Below are 23,452 nucleotides of genomic sequence, written 5' to 3'. Positions count from 1 at the left end.
GTGCAAATCCACTGCACCAGAGGAGGTAAGTGTAATACGTTTGTTATTTTATAGGAAAAATTCCATGTCAGCCAAAACTTCCCTTTTTTTTCCCCCATTTGGTTAGAATGTGAAAGATAAGCTCTCTGCCAGGCTACTTTAACTGTTTCACTCATGTGTCTTCATGACCACTATCTCTGGTACAGAAAGTAATGAAAGCCAACCTGTTTAAGTTGTTGCAGGAATAGATCAGAAATCTTTCAATGCAAAAACCTGTTCTGGTGGCAGCGATCTTGGAAGGTATATCGATATCCAATCACTTTGGAATGCTACATTATGCTTGAGAGAGGTTACACATTATGGAAAAACATGTAACAAGGTTGCAGCCCTTTCCAGAAGCAGTCTGAGAACTGTGAACTTGGCTGCATTGAGTTTACATCAAGGCCCCTTTTACACATGCGTTCGTTTGATCAGTTCAGTCACTTTTTTTCAAAGGAAAAACAGGTGATGTTTACATCAGTTTTTCATCCCTTTTTTTTTTAATTTATTTTAACCACTTAAGTCCTGAGTCCTTTTTTATTTATTTTTTTCATGCTACATCTGTTTTTCGCGTAAAAAAAAAACTTTTTTTTTTTTTTTTTTTACGAATGAAAAACTGAGCTTTCATCCGTTCAAAAAAAAAAAAAAAAAATGTTGGCGGAAGCGGATGAAAATAGATGATCATCCATTGTCATCTGTTTTTCCATAGTAATGCATTGATGTCAGTTTGTGGGAACTAAGCCTAAAGATCAAAATGTAGACGAACTACTTTCTCACTTTTGCACAGTTTCTAAAGATACTCTTTATAAGCAGAACATTTTTCTTTTAGTTTAACAAACTGGGTAAAGAACTGCTGTCAAGTTGCAATTGCTCTCTGTGTAGAATTCTTCTATACTGTATTGTACTGCCCTCGTGACACCTGTCACCCCAACAGGGGGATGGACAGAAAGGAGGGCCTTCAAGGAAAAAAATTAAGAAAAAAAAGATGCATCTGAGGCGATTGATAAACTGTTTCTGGTCTTGTGTTTTTTTTTTTTTTTTCTTAAAGCTTTCAGTCCAAAGAATAATGCATGGTCATGGTTTACCAGAAAGCTACACATTAGCACCTCTCTTCTTTCTTGTCACCTTACCAAAGTTATCTTTTAGTGCCTCGTCATCTTGCCTTCTCAGAAATTATGACCTGACAGAGGTTCTAATCCTTCTCCTGTTAAAGGGGTTGTAAACCCTTGTGTTTTTTCTGCATTAAGGGGAGAAAACACCTGGCAGTGACCGGCCCCCCAGCACTCCCCATTTTACTTACCTGAGCCCTGGAATTTCCCGTGGCGGAGACGTACTATTCTTCTGCCTGGGGTTCTTGGCTCTTGAATGGATATTTACTGCTGTCAATCAAATACAATGATGGTGCGCTGGGGTGGGGCCGATGGACACAAATGCTGGACTCAGGTGAACCCCCCAGATATTTGGAACTGTTCATAATTCCCTCTACCTAGACTAAGGCCCCTGTTCCAGTTGAAGGAAAAAAGCCCCAAAGCATGATGTTTAAACCACCATGCTTCACTGTGGGTATGGTGTTCTTCTGGTGAACCATGGAATAATCCAACAATGTTTATTCCATCATAGATATGAGCTGGTGCAAAATCTAAAAAATAAATCTAAAATTCAGTTGGGAAACAAGTGTAAAAACCAGTGATGTAATGGACAGAGAAAAGTTAGGCTACCAGTTGTGATACAAGTGAGCCCTCCGGATGTCTGTTCACCCCTCTTCCCCACCTGAGGTGACCTGTGGCAACGTTGAATAACTTTTATCTGTCCATTTACATCATTGTTTTTACACCTGTTTCCCAGCTAAATCATTTTAGACTTTTTTTTTTTTTCTCTTTAGATTTTGCACCAGCTCATCATATATGTGATGGAATAAACATTGATGGATCATCATGCCATGGTTACTAGTGCCTGTGTTTATGACCGACACACTTCTTTATAGAATCTTAGAGAGCTACTTATAGTTCCTTATGCTTTTGGTTGTAACATGACAAAAGGGTATGAATACCTTTTCAAGGCACTATATATGTGTATTTAATGTTTTTGCTACGATCCATCTACCAATGTTATGAGAGACTAAGTGGCTCCAATAATGTAGATCTAGCAGTTGTGTGTATGTATATACTGCTTTCCTTTTTTTCATATTTTTTTGGTCTACATTTTGAAGATCATTTTACTTCATAGCCATAACTACTCAATTAACTGCAATTGACTAAGTACTACCTAATTGCATCTGTGTCAGAATTCCAATTGTTTAGCTCATGAATGCATACTGCCTTTCTTTACACTAATATCCTTTCTAGGAAATGCCGATTTATATGTGTCCCTAGGCTCCAATCTTGTGACACTGAACTGATGACTTCTCTGTTTTGTTCTCAAAGATGCCAGGATAGAAGAGTTTGTCTATGAGAAGCTTGAGAGAAAAGCTCCAAGTCGCTTGAATAATCAGGAGCAGCTGGCCCAGTACTTGATTGATGCAGGGAACGACTTTGGTCCAGGAACAGCATACGGTGAGTATGTGTGATGGCATTCAATGAAGGTTGCACAGCTGGAATAAAGAGTTGAGTTCCACACAACATATGCTAAGATTGTCAGCTGTGATGCACTTTCATTAGTAAAATCCACATCTTTCCATTTAGCTAATTATAGTTGTGTTTATCATTCTGGTGTGATGAGTAACTGGTTTTTCTTGCTTGTCACATTTGATGCTGTATTGCAATATAACTTGCTGTCTGATGTCTTCTATTGATTGTTTTGTAAAAGCTTCATGATGAATATTTATGGCTGCTTGATTCTTTGTTGGAAGACTTCCACCTCGATTGGTCTATTTACATCAGCAAGCAGATTTAAATACATGCATAGTCCTTTGGCATCACAAAATATTACATAATTATGTTAAAGCATGAAGACCTGAAATCTGCTTTAAAGAGTTTTCCACGTAAATTAAGTCTACTTGTGCTGAAGTAGCTGCTGACTTTTTTCATCAGCCACAGCAGGTTTATCAACCTTCATTTAAGCCCCATTTTAAGCCCCATACACACTATCAGTTTTCAGCTGAGTTTTTTCCTTTAGATTTACCAAAACCATATAATATGAGGTCAAACCTTAGGAGTTTCAATTTGTACAGTGGTGCAAAAAAGTATTTAGTCAGCCACCAATTGTGAAAGTTCTCCCACTTAAAAAGGTGAGAGAGGCCTATAATTGTCATCATAGGTATACCTCAACTATGAGAGACAAAATGTGGAAACAAATCCAGACAATCGCATTGAAGTGGGAGAACTTGCACAATTGGCGGCTGACTAAATACTTTTTTGCCCACTGTATGCAATCAGGCAGGCCCTTGCACTACATGGTTTTGATAAACCTGAAGGAAAAAATCTGCAGAAAATCTGATAGTGTGTTGGGGGCATTACTGGAATCGTGTACAGAGAGAAATATGTTGGCTACCATTGCTGACCTTTTTTCTGAAGATGCCTAAATTTACATGCTAAGCCTTGAAATTCACCATTTTGTGTCACTGACCTGGCCCCATGCAGTGACATGTGAACTAATCTGGATACTTGTTCTGTTTTAGTGACTTGGTGAAATACTAAAGTCATTAGAGCAGAATGACAGCCAGACAACTAAGGAAACTGTTGATGGCAGCATGCAAGCTACCTTAGTTGAATTGGAAATGCCAGTTCCCTGGGCCTCAGTAATTTGAGCAACTGACCTATCGATAGGTACATAAATATTTGGACACAGGCACAGTTTTTTTTTCAGGTATTTACCAAAACCTATTCAAACTATAGGTATATAATAGGGTCTGAAAGTGCTCACTCTCTGGTTTAATTTGAGGGTATGTACATCCAAATCGGAGTAGGGGTTAAGGAATTACAGCTCTTAAGCATAGCCACCCTCCCTTTTTTCAATGGAGCAAAAGTGATTGGACAATTAAATTAAAAGCTGTTTCGTGGCCAGGTGTGGGCTACTTGTGCTACTCAACAGTGGTGGGTGATCACAGGATCCTCTTTGTGGTAAAGAACATCCCATTTACAACATCCAGACAAGTGAAGGACACTCTCCAGGAAGTCTACAATCAATAGAGGACTTCACAAGAGCAAATACAGAGGGTTCACCACAAGGTGCAAACCATTCATAAGCCTGAAGAATAGAAAAGTCAGATTAGACTTTGCCAAAAAAAATCTAAAAAAGCCAGACCAGTTCTGAAAAGCATTCTTTGGAAAGATGAAACTAAGATTCATCTGTATCAGAATGATGGTAAGAAACATGTGTAGAAGGCTTGGAACAGCTAATGATTCAAAGCATACAACGTCCTCTGTAAAACATGGAGGAGTCGGTGTGATGGCATGGCTTCCAGTGGCACTAGGTCATTGGTGTTTATTGATGTGATAGACAGAAGCAGCCAAATTAATTCTGCAATGTTTAGAGATATACTGTCAGCCCAGATTCAGCCAAATGGAGCAAAGTTGATTGGATCTCACTTCACAGTACAGATGGACAATGATCCAAAACACACTGCAAAGGAAAAAAAAAAAACTTTTGAAGAAAAAGTGGAATTTTCTGCAATGGCCGACTCCGTCACCTGATCTCAACCCAATTGAGCATGCATTTCACTTGCTGAAGGCAAAAATGAAGGCAGAAAAACCCACATACAAAGAACCGAAGACGGCTGCATTTCGAGCCTGGAAAAGTATCAGAAAGGAGGAAACCCAGTTTTAGATATTGTCCATGGATTCCAGAGTTCAGGCAGTCATTGCCATTAAAGGATTCTCAACAAAATATTTAAAATGCACATTTTATGATTATATTCATTAGTTCCATTACATTTTGAGCCCCTGAAAATGGGGGGGGGGGGGGGGGGGACTGTGTATAAAAATGGCTGCAGTTTCTAAAATGTGTACTTGATATGATCTGGGCTGCTCTGTGCAAAATCACTGCACAGGGCAGGTAAGTACATAACATGTTTGTTTTTAATAAAAAAAAAAAAAACTTTACAATCCCTTTTAAGATGTGGGCATGCCTAGAGGAGGAAAAACTCAGCCTTATTTATCAGAGTTTTAAGAAAGAACTAGTCTTGTTACTGGTAGCATTGAATTCAATTCATACTACACTGGGAAAATGAAGAGTGAATGTAATTACTATGCACAGAAAACAGAACTTTCTCTAGACATTTTAAGATGTAAAGAACATTGCTTCCTCAAATTCTGTGCCGGATACGGTATGTGTACACTGTGATTTTAAAGTGTATGCAAACTCAAAAGTATGTATGGTTTTTCTTAACCACCTGGCATCTGCGCTATGGCCGAATGACGACCACCGCGTGGATGTTAATTTCCGGGAGGTCGTCGTATGACTGCCTCCCCTGTGCACGCGCTGAGCGCTCTGTGATCACCGAGTCACTGAGACTCGGGTGAGCACCGATCCGAGTAAGGAGCTGGTGCTTGTCTATAAAATTTTCCGACAACATGCTCCAATCGGACATACTCCGCTCATGTGTAGCCTACTCCGACGGGCAAAGTGCCACGCATGCTCAGATCAAATTCCTAGACCAAAGCTATTGGCTACTAGCCTGAACGTAGTCCCATCGTAACGAAATAATGTCATCACGTTATGTACAATCGGATTTTCCGACAACTTTGTCCGACCGTGTGTATGCAACAGTTTCAGACAAAATCCAAAGGATTTGGTTGTCAGAATGTCTAACCCGTGTGTACAAGGGCTAAGACACACCAGCTTTAAGGAGGCTTTAGTAATAAAATAAAGCCAGGGGAGGTGGGGGGAATAGGGTGCAGGGTGGACGCACTGATATTCCTCTTTAAATGATTAGAACTTCAGTGCAGGACATGTACTAGAATTGGTTGCATGAACACCTTAAATTTTTGCAAGAATAAGATTTACTTATCACATACAATTCTGCCTGTGTGTGTGTGTGCATTGCAGTGGAAGGATCATTTTGGTTTTCATTATCGAAGCCTTATGATTTATATTTGTGTTCCAGGAAATGCTCTCATTAATTGTGGAGAAACACAGAGACGAATAGGAGGAGCTCACCGGGAACTTGTACAGACTGGAGCTATTAACTTTCTCACTCCCTTAAGGAATTTTATAGAAGGAGATTATAAAACAATATCTGTAAGTATGGGAGGAAGTAGGCAGCTCATACTGTGTTGCAAGTAATGTTTCTCTATTTTGGAATTCTGGTTTAACATTATTTTTCTAACTGTTGTGAATGAAATGTAATTATAGGGCTATTATTCTTAAATAAGTACTTTAGTAGCACACCTAAAATTTGGGACTGTTTGAAAAAGGCCCTGGTCATTTAAATTTAAAGTAACGGGGAAGGGTCAAATTCTGTGTCTCCATTTAGATTTCTTTTTACCTGTAAAACGTGATAGAAAGTGTCTGAAAATCTCACCTTTGACCCTTTCACCTGAACATGATTTTCATTTCTATCTGTTTCAATGACTAGAAAATTTGTAGTTTTCTATCACGTTCTGTCCTAACATGCACTGTTGGGGATGGTTCACATCTGCATCTGTGAGTGCCCCCCACACGGTCCAGAGCCCCAAGACCACTGACACCGACCACTACCTCACTGACTTCGTCCAATGACACCGACCACTACCTCACTGATACTGACATTGTCCACCGACAGTGACTACTACCCCACTGACACTGACATCATCCACTGACACCGACCACTACCCCACTGACATTGTCCACTGACACTAAACATGGGTGTAACAAAGGTAGAGTTGGTACATTGAAGCCGCTCCGGATACAGGCGTCTTCACTAAGTGAGTCATGCTGCCCTTTCTAAATGGTCTCGTCTTCTGGGAACTGTGTGTGTGTCTCCCAGGAGGCAGGGGGGAGCAGGAGGGGCTGGAAATTGCATAGATCGCTGCACAACAATTGCGGCGATCTTACCCGGAAGTGGGTGCGGGTACCTGTGTGTTTTTTTTTTTTTTTTTTGTTTTTTTTGTTTTTTTTAAGCTTATAGTGTGCATGGAGCCTAATAGTGGAAGTAAAAAAAAAAAAAATCCCAAATTTTGGGTTGTCCCCTGAAAAGTAATAGAGGGTAAATCTTCCAATGTGGTCACTAGAACTGGTGACCTGGGTGTCCACAAGGAATTTCCTATAATTGCAGAAAATTCTGCTCTCTTCCTGTTTTGGCTGTAGGACAGGAAGTGAAGTAAAATCTCTGCAATGGGACAAAGGTGGCAAAAATCAACCTTACAGAAGTTATAACCCTCCCTTGCGCTATCCAAAATAAAAAAAATTGAGATTTGCGTATAGTTTTGTTTTAAAAGTAAGAGGTTTTATTGAGCTATGTGTTCCACTTTAATGGACTGTAGTATGGACACCAAGGAGGACCTTTTGAATCCTACCTATCACATAAGTTGGCCGGTTCCTTGCTGTGTGTGCCCCCCCCCCCCCCCATTGTGATCTCCTCTTGGGATCAATAGAGCCATTGATAGCATTTACAAGAAAGTGTTAGATTAGCTGTGCTCAAAGTTCCTGTTAAAGAGGAAGTAAACCCTTCCAAACAACTTGGACCTATAGGTAAGCCTAGATTAAGGCTTACCTGTAGGTCCAAGCAATATCTCCTAAACCTATATGGTTTAGGAGATATTTGCCCGAAAATGGGCACCGCTGTCTACGGCGCCTGCGCCGTAGACAGCGGCGCGCATGCGCACTAAATGCGGCAAATCCAAGAATGGATTTGCCAAATTTGTCGACTCCCGTGCGCATGCGCGGGAGTGACGTCATCGCGGCTTCGCCGTATGACAGTGGCGGAGCTGCGAGGCGCGACTCCCGTGCGCATGCGTGGGAGTGACGTCATCGCGGTTGCGCCGCTGTGATTCGTCGGAGCTGCGAGACGCCACAAGCAACATGGATGCGGCGGACTACAGGGATCAGCGGCGACTTCGCTGGCTCCTGTGTCAGGTAAGTGACACATAATGAGCTACTATGCGATGCATAGTAGTCCATTATGCTTTACCTTTGCAGGGAAACAAAGAGGAAGTAAACTCATCAGGGTTTACTTCCTCTTTAAATTGTTGACGTTCATAGTTTGGTGAGATTGTTATTTTACTCACTATATTTTTGTGGCCAGAGTTTGTTACACAGATCTTGAAAGCAAGCTACTCCTCTGGAAATTGAAATAGCTGTGGCATTGCTTTGACCTATTTGTCATCAGTTTTCTCCCAATCTTTACTCCTTGTTCTGCTTATCAAGCTGTTTTTCTACAGCTGTATTGATGCACCTCTTTCCCTTTCTTTTTTCGCTTTCTTTAGAAAGAACGGAAATTGTTGCAGAATAAAAGACTGGATTTAGACGCTGCAAAGACCCGTCTGAAAAAAGCCAGGGTTACAGAAGCCAGGGCTTCAGTAAGTAGCTTGACAAATGACTGGAAAAAAAGTCACTCTTTCTCCCTGTGGTTAACCTGCCTGAATAGCTGACAACATGTACTCTTTGTGGTAAACAATTGGAAGGTCCCAGATTCAAGCTGCATAAACTCAGTTCTTTGTTAGCTTTACGTTGTTAAAAAATGCCTATTCTGACTCGCAATTTATAGAATATTTGGATAACACCAGAATTGCATACTGTGCAGAAACTGCTCATTGTATATTTGCCTATTTTTCCTATTTGTGTATTTTAAAAGCACATTTTCATTTCATCTTATTCTGCTTTCAGGCTAATTTAGTAAGGCATTGCAAAAGCAGCAATGCACAGTTACTAAAGTAGCTTGTTAAAATTTTTGTATATTATAGTCTTTTAAATTGCTGACTTATTTAATAAGTATTTTAATTTTAAAGCTTTGTCGAGTCTGGCATTTCCACTGCACTGAAATGTAGCTGCTTTCACTTTATGATGGTTGCTCAGTGAATTGGTGACATGCTAGAGATTATTGCAGGGAGTAAATAAAAAATCTCCCAATGAGACGCATAAAAAAAGCCTGAATGGTGTTTTAACCATTCCTGACTAAAACTAAAATCTATAACTATTTAAAAAAAAAGCTTTTAGATGTAAGTTTTTGGTGTGGTGTGTTTTTTTTTTTTTTTTTTTTTTTTTTTTTTTTTTTTTACATTTTTGAGGACCGAGCAAACACCAAATGACCAATAGCAGTAATACAGTATATTTCCCCTGCATATTCTTCTTTTGGCCTCCAGTCCTCTTTCCTCACTCCATAGCATAAACACAAATGATTGGGGCAAGCCAAGCATTCATGTTTATGCCACGAGCTGTGTACACAGGCATCTAGATATGGTTGGATTAGCACACTTAATGGTTATCTGATGTCTTACAATGTTTTCAGAATCTGCAGTGCTATTTATTTAGGGCTTATTCACAGTTCTGTGCAGCAACATGCAGGCAGCCTGTTAAAATCCTAGACTGGCAGATGGCTTCACACATCTCCAAGAGCATCCCCGGCTGTATATCCATGCATCGGTCTTCAATGGATTTACACTTGGGGATGCGCTTGGAGATCAGTGAAAGGTCCGTCTATCATTGATTTTAAACGGGCTGCCTGTATATGGCTTCACAGGACAGTACACCCATGTGAATGAGGTCTTGCTGCTAAGTCCCCTCAGTGAGCACAGCTTTGTGTTGGAGCAGATGCTGACTAATTTACACAAAGTAAGTGTGAACCAAGCCAAAGCTTTCAAAAATGACTGCATTCCGGCAAAGGAGTTACCATACCCACTTTTACCTACAGTGGATATAAAAAGTCTACACAACCCTGTTTAAAATGTCAGATTTCTGTGATGTAAAAAAAAAGAGAGAAAGATTAAATAACTTCAAAACTTTTTCCACCTTTTAATGTGACCTATAAACAAAAGCTATGGTCCGAAGAGAGCATCCAAAGCATCAAAGGTGTCTCATTGTTAAAAGGTTTCAGTCAGGAGAAGGGAATACATTTCAAACAAATTTCCAAGGCATTAGATATACCATGGAACACAGTGAGTGGAGAAAATATGGCACAACAGTGACATTACCAAGAACTGGATGTCCCTCCAAATTGATGAAAAGACGAGATGAAAACTGGTCAGAGACTGGAAAAATGCATCTGAAGTCTCCCAAAAGCATGTGGGAAAATGTGTTCTAGTCTGATGAAACCAAGTTTGAATCTTTTGACCATTATTCCAAAAGATATGTTTGGCAAAAAAAACAATGCACATCACCAAAAGAACACCATACCCACAGTGAAGCATGGTGGTGGCAGCATCATACTTTGCGTCTGTTTTTCTTCAACTGGAACAGCGGCCTTAGTCAAGGTAGAGGGCATTATGAACAGTTCCAAATACCGGTCAATATTGGCACAAAACCTTTAGGCTTCTACTAGAAAGCTGAACATGAAGAGAAACTTCATCTTTCAGTATGACAACGACCCAAAGCATGCATCCAAATCAAAAAAGGAATAGCTTTACCAGAAGGAGATTAACGTTTTGGAATGGCCCAGCCAGAGCCCAGACCTTAATCCGATTGAAAAGCTGTGTGATGAATTGAAGAGGGCTGTGCACAGGAGATGCCCTCACAATCTGACAGATTTGGAGTGTTTTTGTAAAGAGTGGGCAAATATTACCAAGTCAAGATGTGCCCTGCTGATGGACTCATACCCAAAAAGCCTAAATGCTGTAATAAAATCAAAAGGTACTTCAGCAAAGTATTAGTTTAAGGGTGTGCACACTTATGCAACCATGTTTTATTTTATTTTTTTTACTTCCTCCGCCTAAAAGATTTCAGTTAGTTGAACAACAAAGTTGTACCGTTTATAGGTCATATTAAAGTTGGGAAAACCTGACATTTTAACAGATCTGTATACTTTTAATATCCACTGTATGTGTCTCCAAAGCTCCTTGTGCTTGCCCAAGGAGCCCCAAACTCACGTGTACATTTGCAGAAATCCTCACCTCCAGTCTGTCTCAGAGGTCTTCCATGTTTTCTACTGGGGTACTTGCATTGCTTTAAAGTTCTAAGAGGGCTAAGTATTCTAAAACATGTGCAGCTTGGAATTGGGGGGGCACTGGAGTAGCTCAGATTTCATGAAATCAAATATACATACAGGCAATTTGCTTTGCTGTGTAGTTTTAACAATGTTGAGGGTAACACAGGATTATTTTAACTTTATGGTAACTAAGTGAAATCTGCTCTACTGATCAACCTTTACGTTCTATTTTAGCAGTTGTTTAGAGTTGAATACATTATCTAGTTTACTGTGTATCTTATTGTAGCAGCCTGAATTGTAAAAGAGAAGTATGGGGGGTTTTACCCCCTTTTTATACATACATTTGTTTATACAAACAAGCTCAGGTTGGACTTCTCCTTTAAGATCTAATGCTAATAATTGTCTGTACATAGCTGCCATTTCTTTAGTGACCTTTTCAGCCTATCTGGTCAATATTTTTTTGTACTTTACAGGGAGTTTCTAACGTCTCTTCTCAGGAACACATTTTCTTGAAATGTCACTGAAATAGGATAAATTTTGTCTTTCCTTGTGAACATTGTCCTCTGTATGTTACTTAACAAATGAAGTCTGCCCCATTAATGACATTATATTCATGAAAATTAAGGAACACTTATAATGTCTTCTACATACTTATCTATCTTTTTCTGTTTGTTAAAGATTTATATTTAAAACCATAAAGTTGGGCAATATGAAGGTAGCAAAGTTGCATAGTAAACCCGCAACGCGGGTGGAGAATAAAGTCTGAACAAATAGACCAGAAAGATACAGATGGTAAATACCTCTTTCCTTAAAAAAGAAACACCCTTGCTGTGGGGCTTCTACACTGCAGGGGTTAAATGTCTGTTTTGGCCAAGAGTACCGTTAAGCAGTTTTTACTACCTTATTTATTACCGGTACCAGTGCTCTCCTCTTCTCTCTGACAATCTGGGTTGCTGACAGGCAGGGCCCTGCTACTCCCTGGTGTTCTCATTTACAATGCAGGGCTGCTGGTCATGCATTGTACTTGACGATGTCAGAACGTCAACCGGCAAAAAGAGTGCCAAACAGAAGTTGCTCCAGTCACAGGAAGAGAGGAGGAACCTGAAGATGTAAGGGATAAGGTAAGTGTTTTATTCTAGGCAAAAACGGTATTTAACCCTTACAGTGCAAGGGGAGCCTTACTGCAAGGATAGCTTTTCCTTTCTCCAGAGTTCAGCTTTAAAGAGGGCTAGCTTTGGGAATAAGCTAGGTGGAATGTTTCTTCCTTGTTTATACTGTCCCTGGCCACATGACTTGTGTAAATAGAAATTCTATATAATTATAATCCATAGCGTAGCTAGCTATTGGTGTTAAGTGCTGTCACTACAACAGGTGTTCCTAAACTGTGTTGAGCAGATATAGAAGCTTTCACCTAGTGGGGATATAGATCCTCATGTTAAATTGAGCCATACACAAGACATTGGAGAGAGTAAAATGTGCATGAAGTGCTTTTAATTTTTGTTTTGAACTAAAAGCTGGTTTTGCTATGACAAGATTGCATTCTGTGGAAGTTTAATTAAAGCTTTCTAGCTTAGTTTTGTGATGTGGCATTTTATAAAGCTTCTCTCTGCAGCTTGTGCATTAAACCGCTCTTTCCTCACTGCCTGTTGACAGTTTATTTTTGTCTTTATGTATGCACTTAAGCAATTAAACGCAGCTGAGCCTGAACGGGATACCAGCTTTATGGTAAATTTGTCTTACATGCTCGGCGTGTTGCATGTAAAGTGGCTGAAGGTTTGTTGGCCTCCTATCCCCACCTCCATTTTAATGTACCGTGCTTTCTCTTGCACTGTGAAAATTAATCTACTTTATTCTTTCTGCTCTGGAACAGTAGCCCTTGATAATTGTCTTTGTATGTATCATTCTGACTGGGAAATTTAAATTTCCCAGTCAGAATATTTATAGTCTGTCATTCTGGCGATTTTTATTGATAAGGTAGAATCTACTGAGCCGAGTTTTACAAAATTAAAGGATTCCTAAAGCTAAAACACAAGTGGGGCTAATAAGGCAAATCAGAATTCAGTTATTACATTCATTTGGGAGTTACTACAGTTTGTAATGTCTTGTTGAATAAACCCAAAAGTATCTTTTTATAAATGTCTTTAGAAAAGACTGAACACTTGACTATCCATTTACAAGGGAAGTTAGACATTGAAATAGATAAACATAAAACATTCCCGAGATAAAGGGACATCTTGACTAGCTAGAATGTCAACTTCAACTGAATAAACATACAATAACTTCATAAGCTGTAGCAGGATAGAGCTCCCTTAATGCCTTTCATCATCTTATTAGTTTGAACAAGGTCAAGAGGAAGGATTGATATGTCACTACTACATTAAACACCAGGCAGTCATTAGATGTGACAAATAAACGTATCCAAGCCAGTTAAATGTGTTTACTTGGCATGTCTGGATGAAGCTTATGGGTAAGAGTGGCATTATCACTCTGGGGGTATAGACACTTACTGGCCAGAAGATTGGAAATCCAGATCCTCTAGTGAGGGGAAATGGAACAGCAGGAGCAGCAACCATTTTGCTGCGGTGCTGGCTGCTGGGCAGTCTTAAATGGTTGCAAATTCTGTACAACCACTTTTACCTATAGGTGAGCCTATATTGAGGCTTAACTGTATGTGCTGGAAAGATCTCCTCAGCTGGTTTGGGAGATATTTGCTGTGATTTTCAGAGGGCTGAAGATCGATGCTTCCAGCCTACAGGGACAGCGGTGACATTGCAGGCTTCGTTTTCAGGTAAGTGACACATAATGGGCTACTATGAGAGTAAAGTAGTCCATTATGCTTTACCTTTGCAGGGAAATAGAGGAAGGAAAACCCATCATGGTTTACTTCCTGTTTAAGGCCAGGGATGGCATGGGAACACAAATTTTGGTTCCTTAAATAAAAAGAGAAAAACTAGAAGGCTGCAACATATATGTATATGAGCTCAATTAATTAAATCTGTATGAATGGTGCATTCTATTGCCTGCCCAAAGTTCAATTTTTGTGGAACCTTTTAATGATGGGGGAAGTGTTCTGTTACACTATTCAGCTATTTTACTGCCCAGTAATACCAATTACCACAAGTTGCCTCTACCCAACCTGCAAAGGTTTGGAACCTTACTAGAGGGAAAGAGTGACTTATGTTGCCCTCGCATACACAGCAAACGTTAAGAGACTTTCAGGTGGTATTAAACAGGCAAGTGTCAAGAAAATTTCCACAATTCTCACTTGATGGTGAAATACGGGAAGTTTTCCTGGTGCATCTGCAGGGAGGTTTTCAAACAAATTGTAAAGTCGTCTTTTAAGATGAGCGCCAGCCACTGCCATATATGCTTATCAATACCTTCAGTACATCAGACACATCATGATTTATAACTAGTGATACTTGAAATTGGGACCAGTGCTTGCCTTGTAATCGGGTTATGACTGGCCTTAAACATCAAGTTATTTAAAACAATTGGAGCTTCTCATTATGCATGTGCTTTATAGTGATTTGTTATAAAGGTCAACTTGTGTTTTAGGTTTAGTCACCCTGTAAGTATATTTTTGTTTAATCCACAGCAAGAGAATACACAGCTGATTTATTTTATAGATAATGTATGTGCAGTCTGTTTTTAATGTTTTTACAGATTTGTAATATTTCTGTTGTGATAGATGCTTCAAAATTTTTACACTGATTCTATTTTGGTTAGTTCAGCTTATAGTGCAAAGAGCAGAAGTGCTACTCAACAACCTGTCAGAGGTCGGTTTTCAGCTTCTTTGTGGGATATGAAATCAAAGCTAATTTCTTAATAGTTGTCGGGGTTGACTGCACAGTAGCATTATTTCAATTGAGCATCGACATTTCTTAATCATACATTACAGTACAGAATGAGTATTTAGGTACATTGGGTTATGCTGCTGCCTTCAGAAGATTGCAGCCCAGCAATAACACCTCCTACCCCCTAGGGTGTCCTAGGAGAACAGATGTCTTTTCTCTTTGGAGAAGAAATGTCGTTTTTTTTTTTTTTTGTTTTTTTTCTCCAGGTCAGATCTGGAGCAATGTTTGGCCTCAAGTACCATCAAGGGTCAAATTTTTATTTTATTTTTAAAACCATTTGACTCTACATTTATAGTTAAGTGCTGGGTCTCACTCGCACTGTTCTTCTTGTACATTCCCCAGTGACTCCTTGGGATCTCAAGCTGCCTCTTCAGAAACCAACCTATTAACCGATTAGCAATTCTCTTTGGTCTATCCTTACTCACAAGGTTGCCCTGCACATCGAAATGAACGAAAGAATGGTAGGGTAGTATAATTGGCTAATCTATTAATACTTTATGTGTTACCACAAAAAAACACATATAAAAAAAAAAAAAGAAACCACCTTAAACCTGGGAGTACAGCCCACTAGTTAGGTGGCACAGTGGTTTAAAAATTAATTTTTAAACTTGTGTGTCACCTTACTTGGTGGTCTGTACATCCAGTTTAAGATGGTTCTGAATTGGCGGCCTTATCCTTTAAAGAACCCTTTGTTGTGCTACATGGTTGTTTTGAAGGCCTTGGCCTCTATTCCTCACAGTTCAGTTACTGCCTTTCACCTTTAACCAGGACGTTGTTCTACCATCTTTCTATCCTGTTTTAAAAAGGTCCATAAATATTTCCCACCATTGTCTTATGCGGTACATGCTAATTTGAGTTGATGTCTCAGCTACAGCTCCCTTATGAAAGTTCAGCTTTGTGTTTGTCCATCCCAAAGGTCCCTGTGGGGTGCAACCTGCTTCTTTTTACACTATCGTTAGGAGGATTTTACAACTAGTCATTCAAGCTTATGACCTCAAGGCCGAGGTTTCCTCTTTCCAATCACAGCACGCTCCAGTAGATCAGTCAGTACTTCATGCACCCGAGTGCAGCCTGGCTGCATCATCCATTTTACAGCGTTCTGTAAATGGGAAAATTACAAGTCCCAACAGCCTATGCAGCTGTCTGCTTGTAGTTCTCAATGAACTACTAGAACAATGTTGATAACTCTAGGTAGTTAATTGAGCTTCCTGCCAGCGTGTAACTGCCTGCTTGTATAGGAGGTACGGGCAGGGCCACTGTTAGAAATCATGGGGCCCCGTACAGCCTACCCGACTGGGCCCCCCCAACCCCGCCCTCGACCCCATCCTAGGCTCCTCACCTGACCCAACCTCTGCAGATTTGTCACCGTTTACGTATGCACACGTGTTCATTATTGTGCATGAATACAGGGGGACAGAGGCAGTTTAATAATGTTTTCAATTTTATTTTATTACAAAAAAAGTACACTGTATCTTTTAATTTCCTTTTGTATCTCTTTTATGAACAACATCCCTTCTGATAGCATAGGGTCATCCTTCTGGAGAGGTCTGGGGTCTATTAGACCCCAAATCTCTACTCTGGCCTCCAAAGCAGTTGATCAAACAAAGATCGATTTGATCAGATGTTTGTTTAAGCCAGTAATGGCTTGCTTATATGAGACCATGTAAGTAGGAAGCACATCATCAGCTCCTCTCACTGTGTCCCAGGAACTGGATGTTGCTGCCCACATCCTTAATGGGACCCCTGATTGAACGGGAGAGCAACGGTGGTGAAACCTCCTTCCACTGCCTGCAAAAGTAATCCAGGGGCTTCTTAGCCACTAAGATTACTTTTACTTTGTGTAGACTTATTGGGGCTAAAAAATAATATACTGATCATTGCTGCAGCCATGACCAAGATATCACCCTTCCAATCCAACAATGTACCAGTACATTGCTGGACAGAAAGTGGTTAAAGGGGGTTGATTGGGAGGCACATGTTTACTGCCCATGCCCCCCCCCCCCCCCCCCCCCAAGGAAAGTGTAAAGTAGCATCTCACAGCATTTTATGATTATCAGAATTATGGAAATTAGAGGTAGCACAGTCAGCATGTGCTCTGTCATGGATCTGTCAGTGTCACATGGCTTTTGGGTGCTGACTTTATTAACTGTGTGTTACAAACTTTAACCCTGCAATAGCATACAGCAATAACAAAGTAAGCACCCAACAGCAATATGACACACTGACAGATCCATGACAGAGCACATGCTGACTGTGCTGCCTGCATGAGGATCATAATACTGATAATCATGACCTGCTATGCTGTGTGTCAGTGTGTAAGCCTACCTACGTGAGACAGTGAGGATTCTATCTGCTGTTCTCCACTCACTCCGCAGTGCATGTCCAGCCACGCTGTCCTCCAGGTTCTTGCTCCCTCTCATCCACTGAGCCGCCTGTCGCCTCACCTCACCTCAGTCTCGGCAGTCGGCATGGGAGGCGGAGCCAAGTTACGAGGCTCCGTATTATCACTCCGCCAGGGAAGGCAGTGGGCAGTGGCAGCCGGATCTATTTAACTAGCAGAGCAATATGCGGGGAAGCTTTATGTAAATGCACCCGAAAAAGGAGAAATAGTCCAAGCGCTGTGCTCACCCTCTGGGCCCCTCTGTAGAACAGATGGGGCCCAGCAAAATGTAATTACACCCCCCCCCCTCTTTCTCTAAGCAAGTATTAGTGGGGGAGAGCTTCGTTTAGAAAGCTCTAGTTTTTAATTTGCAGAAATTAACTGTAAAGCTGACCGGGCCCCCCTGTGGAGCTGATGGGGGCGGGCCCAGTACAACAGGGCTGGCTGTACTGCCCTATCAGCGGCCCTGGGTATGGGCAGACAGCTACACAGTCTGTAGGACCACGACATTACACCTATGATTTCCTGATCATGGGTGCAACATCTCTAACAAATAATGCAAATTTTTTTTCCCTGCCAAAAATGTGTGTATGTGTGTGTGTGTGTGTGTATATATATATATATATATATATATATATATATATATATATATATATATATGTGTATATATGTATGTATGTGTGTGTATATATATATATATATATATATATATATATATATATATATATATATATATATATATATATATATATATATATATATATATATATATATATATAATATTTATATATTATGTGTGTGTGTATGTATGTATATATATATATATATATATATATATATATATATATATATATATATATATATATATATATATATATATATATATATATATATATATATATATATATATATATATATATATGTATGTATGTGTGTGTATATATATATATATATATATATATATATATATATAGTGTGTATATATAGTGTGTATATGTATGTGTATATATATATATATATAATGTAAAAAGTGAAAGTAACTTTCACATTTTTCCAGGTAAATATTCAAGTCTTCAGTCATAGGGTTCTTCAGGTAGCTCTGTTGAGCCTCCTCTGTTAGCCTGTGATTTTTTTGTGGGCCTATTGGCTTCTGTTGCTCTGTTAACCCATCCCTTAGACTGCTTTCCGATGTCAAAATGTACCCGAATACTCGTCCTGTGTCCCATAATGTATGGTTGAGAAAATAAGATTTTTGACTTGCCGTAAAATTATTTTCTTGGACACGAGTCCCTCCCCTCTGTTTTTATAATTACTATTGCCTGCTAACAAAGCTGAGGAATGTTGGGAGTGGCAGAGGTTATACCAAAATTTTTTTTTTTTTTTACAGCTTTGTTTAGCCAGTGTTCAATCCACTGAAGGCAGCAGCATAACTCACTGTACCTAAATGCTACCATAATGTACAGATAGTACATTTGGTTCAACTAGAGAAGAAAAGCACCCATAAAGGTAGGCACCACATCCCAAAAATAGAAACTATAATGGGTAAGAGATAAATAGGGATTTTGACGGTGTTTACTATCAGAAGAATAGACTGTATATAATACAAAATTGTATACACTTTATTAGAAACAAAGTTAAAATAGTATAAATGACAATTTACAGTGGTGGTCTGGATGGTCAGGAAATAAATTGAAGATATATTGTTGCACATTATCCCGACCTGTTTCGCAGATTTGCTTCCTCAGGGGATGTGCGATTTAATCAAACGATTGATTGTTGTCATTTATACTATTTTAACTTTGTTTATAATAAAATTTATACAATTTTGTATTATATACTGTCTAATCTTCTGATGGTAAGCACCGTCAAAATCCCTATTTATCTCTTACCCATTATACTCCCATAATGTACTCCAAGAAAGTTTTTTTTTTTTTTTTTTTAATGGCAAGTCTCTTTTCTTACCTGTTGCTAGGGCAGGTTAGATCATGTAAGGTAGACACTGATTGGTTGCTAAGAGAAAAAGACTGTAGTTATTCAGACACTTCATACAAGAGGTCTTGAATATCTAAACAATCTGCACTCTACTTAGTTTATTAAATAGACCACGCTAATCAACTGCTTGCATTAATCTTCCAGCATTGACGACAGTATAATGAGACCCTTATTCTTCCATACGAGCTCACCATGGAACCTAAACAAGTACTGTTCTTTATAGCATCTCTCTGATTATTTGCACATGATTATCTTCAAATTTACTGTAAATTCAAGTTGAAAGAAATCTGCTGTCTTTTTTCATCCTCACAAAAGCTTGTCATTTGCATGTGATGATAGACGTAAATGTGGGACAATAAGAACCTAAACAGCAATACCTGTTAAAATTCTAAAGACTTAGAGAAACTGTTTTGTTATTTGGTAGACTACTTAAAGGGCAGAGCTATTTAAAAAAGTCTATGATAATACTCAATTCCTCCTCTTTAGACATATGCCACCGTGCCTCTGCTTCTTGTTAGCGGGCACATGGTCTGAATGGAACTATCTGTTATTAGTGATGTTATTGATTTTTCTAATTGATAAGCATCATTGTATTTTTTTTCACAGCCTACAAAAAGATTTTTGATCTGTTCGATGTTGGTGGGTAGATTTGAACATGTGGGGTTCATGATGATCTCCCATTAATCAGCTGTTCAGTGGTAATGCAGTTTTGTGCATTGTACTGCCTTTCAATTAGTTTGAAAGCAGTAGTCCTGACAACTTTTTGAGTTCCACTACCACAGCTGTGCCAACCCTAATCTGTGTGCTCCTAACCCAGTCATAAGATTTAAACCTAACACTAAGCCTATCCTAACATCCCCCTAAGCCAAACCTTAAAGTGGAACTCCAGCTAAAACATTCTTTTGTTTTGCCTTTTGCATTGAGTGAGTAAGGATTCAAAATTGAAGTCTGATTTTAATTGATTTCCTTACCTCCGTTGAGTATGTCCTGTGTGGGTCACATCCCGTGTGGTCATCAGAGAGGAGTTCTCCTCAGCAAGGGAACAGACCACAATTTGATTTCACCCTGTGTTTCACATTATTTTGAATGGAGGCTCACAAACACTAACCTGTTGAGGAAATGTCCTTGTCATATACCTGTCTGTCATGTGTTTTTGTGGTAAGGGTTGGCGTAAAAAAATTGAACACAATATATATATTTTTACATCTAGATTATGGAAAAACAAGATCCTTAGAAACGATATAGTGTAGTTTTATAGATTTCTTTGGCATATAGATAACTGTGATTTGTTTTGTGTTTTAATGCCTATCAGATGTGGACTGAGGAGGTGACAAGGGTGAGTACATATCGTAGAGGTGACCGCTTGTGATAACTGTTTTACACCAGAAGCACTGTGGAAATAATAGGAATTAACTTGCTTCCTATCAAGCACTAGAAAAGTCAGATTGTCTGAAGACCTATTATAAACTACTTTTTTTTTTTTTTTCTCCTAAAATGTATATTTCTTGAAAACATAATAATCTGTTCGGTTTGTAGTTCACTACAGTAATTTCATGGCAAAAATTTGTTTAACTCTTGAGAAAGTGGTTAAACAAAGAAGTTAGAAACAATCGTCATCTTTTTATTGCTGCCTTTGTCCCCTGTTAGGGAGGGTCTCTCTAACTGCCCTTATTACCAATGTCCCCAGGAAGGAAAGTAAAGATATAAATACAAAATTCTGAGTTGTCACCAGAACTGCAATAGAGGAGAAATCTTCTAATGAGGACACTTGTTCCTGTGACAGCTGTCTAAGAATGCATTTCCCTCACCTTGGAAGAATCTGCTTTCCCTTCAGGTTGAGTCCACGGGACAGGAGGAGAGGAGAAATCTTGCTAATATTTTTATTATTCAGGATTTATATAGCGCCAACAGTGTGCGCATCGCTTTACAATATAAAAAGGGAGACAATACAGTTATAAAATGCAAGAGGATTAAGAGGGCCCTGCTCAGAAGAGCTTTCAATCTAATGTGTTGGGGCAGGTGGTATATGTGGGGAATGAGCTGATGGAAGTGGTAAAAGATTAGTTGGAGGCGTGATAGGCTTCCCTGAAGAGATGAGTTTTCAGGGATCGCATGAAGGTAGCAAGAGTTGGGGTTATCCGGACAGGTAGTGATTTCCTAGAGGATGGGAGAGGCTCTGGAGAAATCCTGGAGACAAGTGTGGGAATAGGAGGCGGGTGTGCTTGATAGGTCTTGGGAGGAGCGGAGAGGACGGTTTGCGTGATATTTGGAGACAAGACTGGTGATGTAGCTCAGGGCAGAGATTTGAATGGCTTTGTATGTTGTGGTTAGTATTTTGAATTTAATGCGCTGTGCGATTGGGAGCCAATGTAGGGATTGGAGGAGAGGGTTGCCAGACACTGAACTGATAAGCCTGACATCAGCATTCATGATGGACTGAAGAGGGGATATCCTACGGTCAGTGGTTTTAACTCTCCTACACTATACAAAATGGGGGTGGGGGGGGGTTGGCTTTAGATCTAGTTTAACTGGTCAACCATTTTAAAATTGATGGAAGAAAAGTGCCTGCCCTAGTGGGGAGCACCAAAAGCGGCCTACTATTAGCTTTATTACACAGGAAACGGTGCTCTGTTAAAACCACTGAAACTGATTTCACTTTAGTACTTGGGGTTTGACTTCAGAACTTGGGTCCATTCATCCACCTTTCCCCTTAAAGTTTGGGGGGCTCTTATTGGCTTCTGAAGTGCTGTTATGATGGGAAATGTCAGAGCATGTGGTTATGTCTGAAAGTTACTATCTTAGTATAGGAGATGCGCACACACAAGAGGCTGTTTGGCTAACAATTGTAATGACGAGTAACTTGCAGTGTTTCATCTGAGGCCCCCCTCTACACGGCACTGATACCCACTGAGTAAGCGGATGGCTGATCCATGTCGGCTCCACTTATGCAGACAGGCACACAGCCCTCTCTCTATGGGCAGCCAGATGTAAATGGACCGCCTGTCCATTTTACACCAGACTGCTAACCTATCTACTAGATGAATGCGGAACAGATCCCCAATCCATCTGTTCTTAGCGGATCATATTGGATGTTGGCAGATGTAAACGGACACATGTCTGCCGTTCCATAGAGGATTATCGAGGGTCCGATCGGGTCCACCGGAAAAACTGACAGACTGACCCGATTGGTTTGCCGGTATGAAAGGGCTGGACTTCTACTTCTAAACGTCTGAATAGGTAACATGTGTGGTACAACTGCTTACTTTACAAATTTTATACATATTGGTAGTTTAAGACTGCATAGAGCCTGTAAAGAGCCTCTCCTTTCACTCCAGTGTGAAAGCCCAAGTGCTTTCACACTGCGCTTACTGGATTGTAAAAAAAGTCCTGCAAGCAGCATCTTTGCAGCGCTGTAAGAGCGGTGTACACATCGCTCTTAAAGCGCCCTTGCCCATTGAATTCAATGGAATTTGCCGGTGGTTTTAACCCTTTTTTGCCTGCTAGCTGAATAGTGCTGCTAAAATGACAGTAAAGTGCCCCTAAATATAGCGGCGCTTTACCGCTGACGCCCCCAATGTCTCCGTGTGAAAGCCTTCTACATCTGGTGTGTGTGTTTTTTTTTTTTTTTTTTTTTTTTTTCTTCAGAAACATGGCAATTTATTGTTTGCAAAGATTTCTGGAGACAACACCATTTTCCCACACCACTTATTATTCTGAACACCACATATAGGTAGACATTGGAACACATCCGAAGGTTTTTACTTAATGCACTGCATGTGTACAGAGTTATGCCCACTGGCATGACAGCACTAGCCTTATTTTGTCTAGTTACATGGGTGTGTGTGTGTGATGGTAAAGGCTCACACCCATATTACTAGACATAGTAACATTGTTTTCTTACTATTCACTTCTGATATATACTTTTTTGAGTAGCAATGCACAATATGAATTTACAATTATTGGAAACTTCATTGTTTCTGAATGATGAGAGTAGGAGTTGGCAGTTTGCGTTCTAATTTGGTACCCTGTTGGGTGATCTTTTGAAATGCGTTTTAGAATTTAGAGTTGCAAATCATAATATCCGACAGCATAAGTGTAGAATATACATTGAAAATGTAATGTTTTGCAAAGCGACCCTAACATGTAATGGACTATTTTGAGCTAATCTCCACCCCATGTTTAGTTTTCTTACACTTTCTTGTATTTTTG

The 23,452-nt window shown here is 39.7% G+C and overlaps 1 protein-coding gene across 4 annotated transcripts in view; it reads left to right on the top strand.

Moving 5' to 3' along the window:
* The window catches only part of SH3GLB1 (SH3 domain containing GRB2 like, endophilin B1), a 91,965-nt gene that overhangs the window by 42,066 nt on the left and 26,447 nt on the right, over positions 1 to 23,452 (top strand). Inside the window, exons 3-7 of one of the 4 annotated variants that reach the window (XM_077452967.1) lie at positions 2,442 to 2,570; positions 6,062 to 6,195; positions 8,361 to 8,453; positions 12,698 to 12,739; positions 20,556 to 20,579. In XM_077452967.1, coding sequence (XP_077309093.1) covers positions 2,442 to 2,570; positions 6,062 to 6,195; positions 8,361 to 8,453; positions 12,698 to 12,739; positions 20,556 to 20,579 — 422 coding nt within the window. Of the gene's footprint in view, positions 1 to 2,441; positions 2,571 to 6,061; positions 6,196 to 8,360; positions 8,454 to 12,697; positions 12,788 to 20,555; positions 20,580 to 23,452 lie in introns of all 4 variants that reach the window. The other 3 variants (XM_077452966.1, XM_077452969.1, XM_077452970.1) reach the window with 3 other exon arrangements.

The sequence above is a fragment of the Lithobates pipiens genome, unplaced genomic scaffold (assembly GCF_037356315.1).
Source record: "Lithobates pipiens isolate NorthernLeopardFrog02 unplaced genomic scaffold, aLitPip1_a1.2 Scaffold_23, whole genome shotgun sequence".
NCBI lineage: Eukaryota > Metazoa > Chordata > Amphibia > Anura > Ranidae > Lithobates > Lithobates pipiens.
This window is presented reverse-complemented; position numbering and strand designations above follow the sequence as displayed.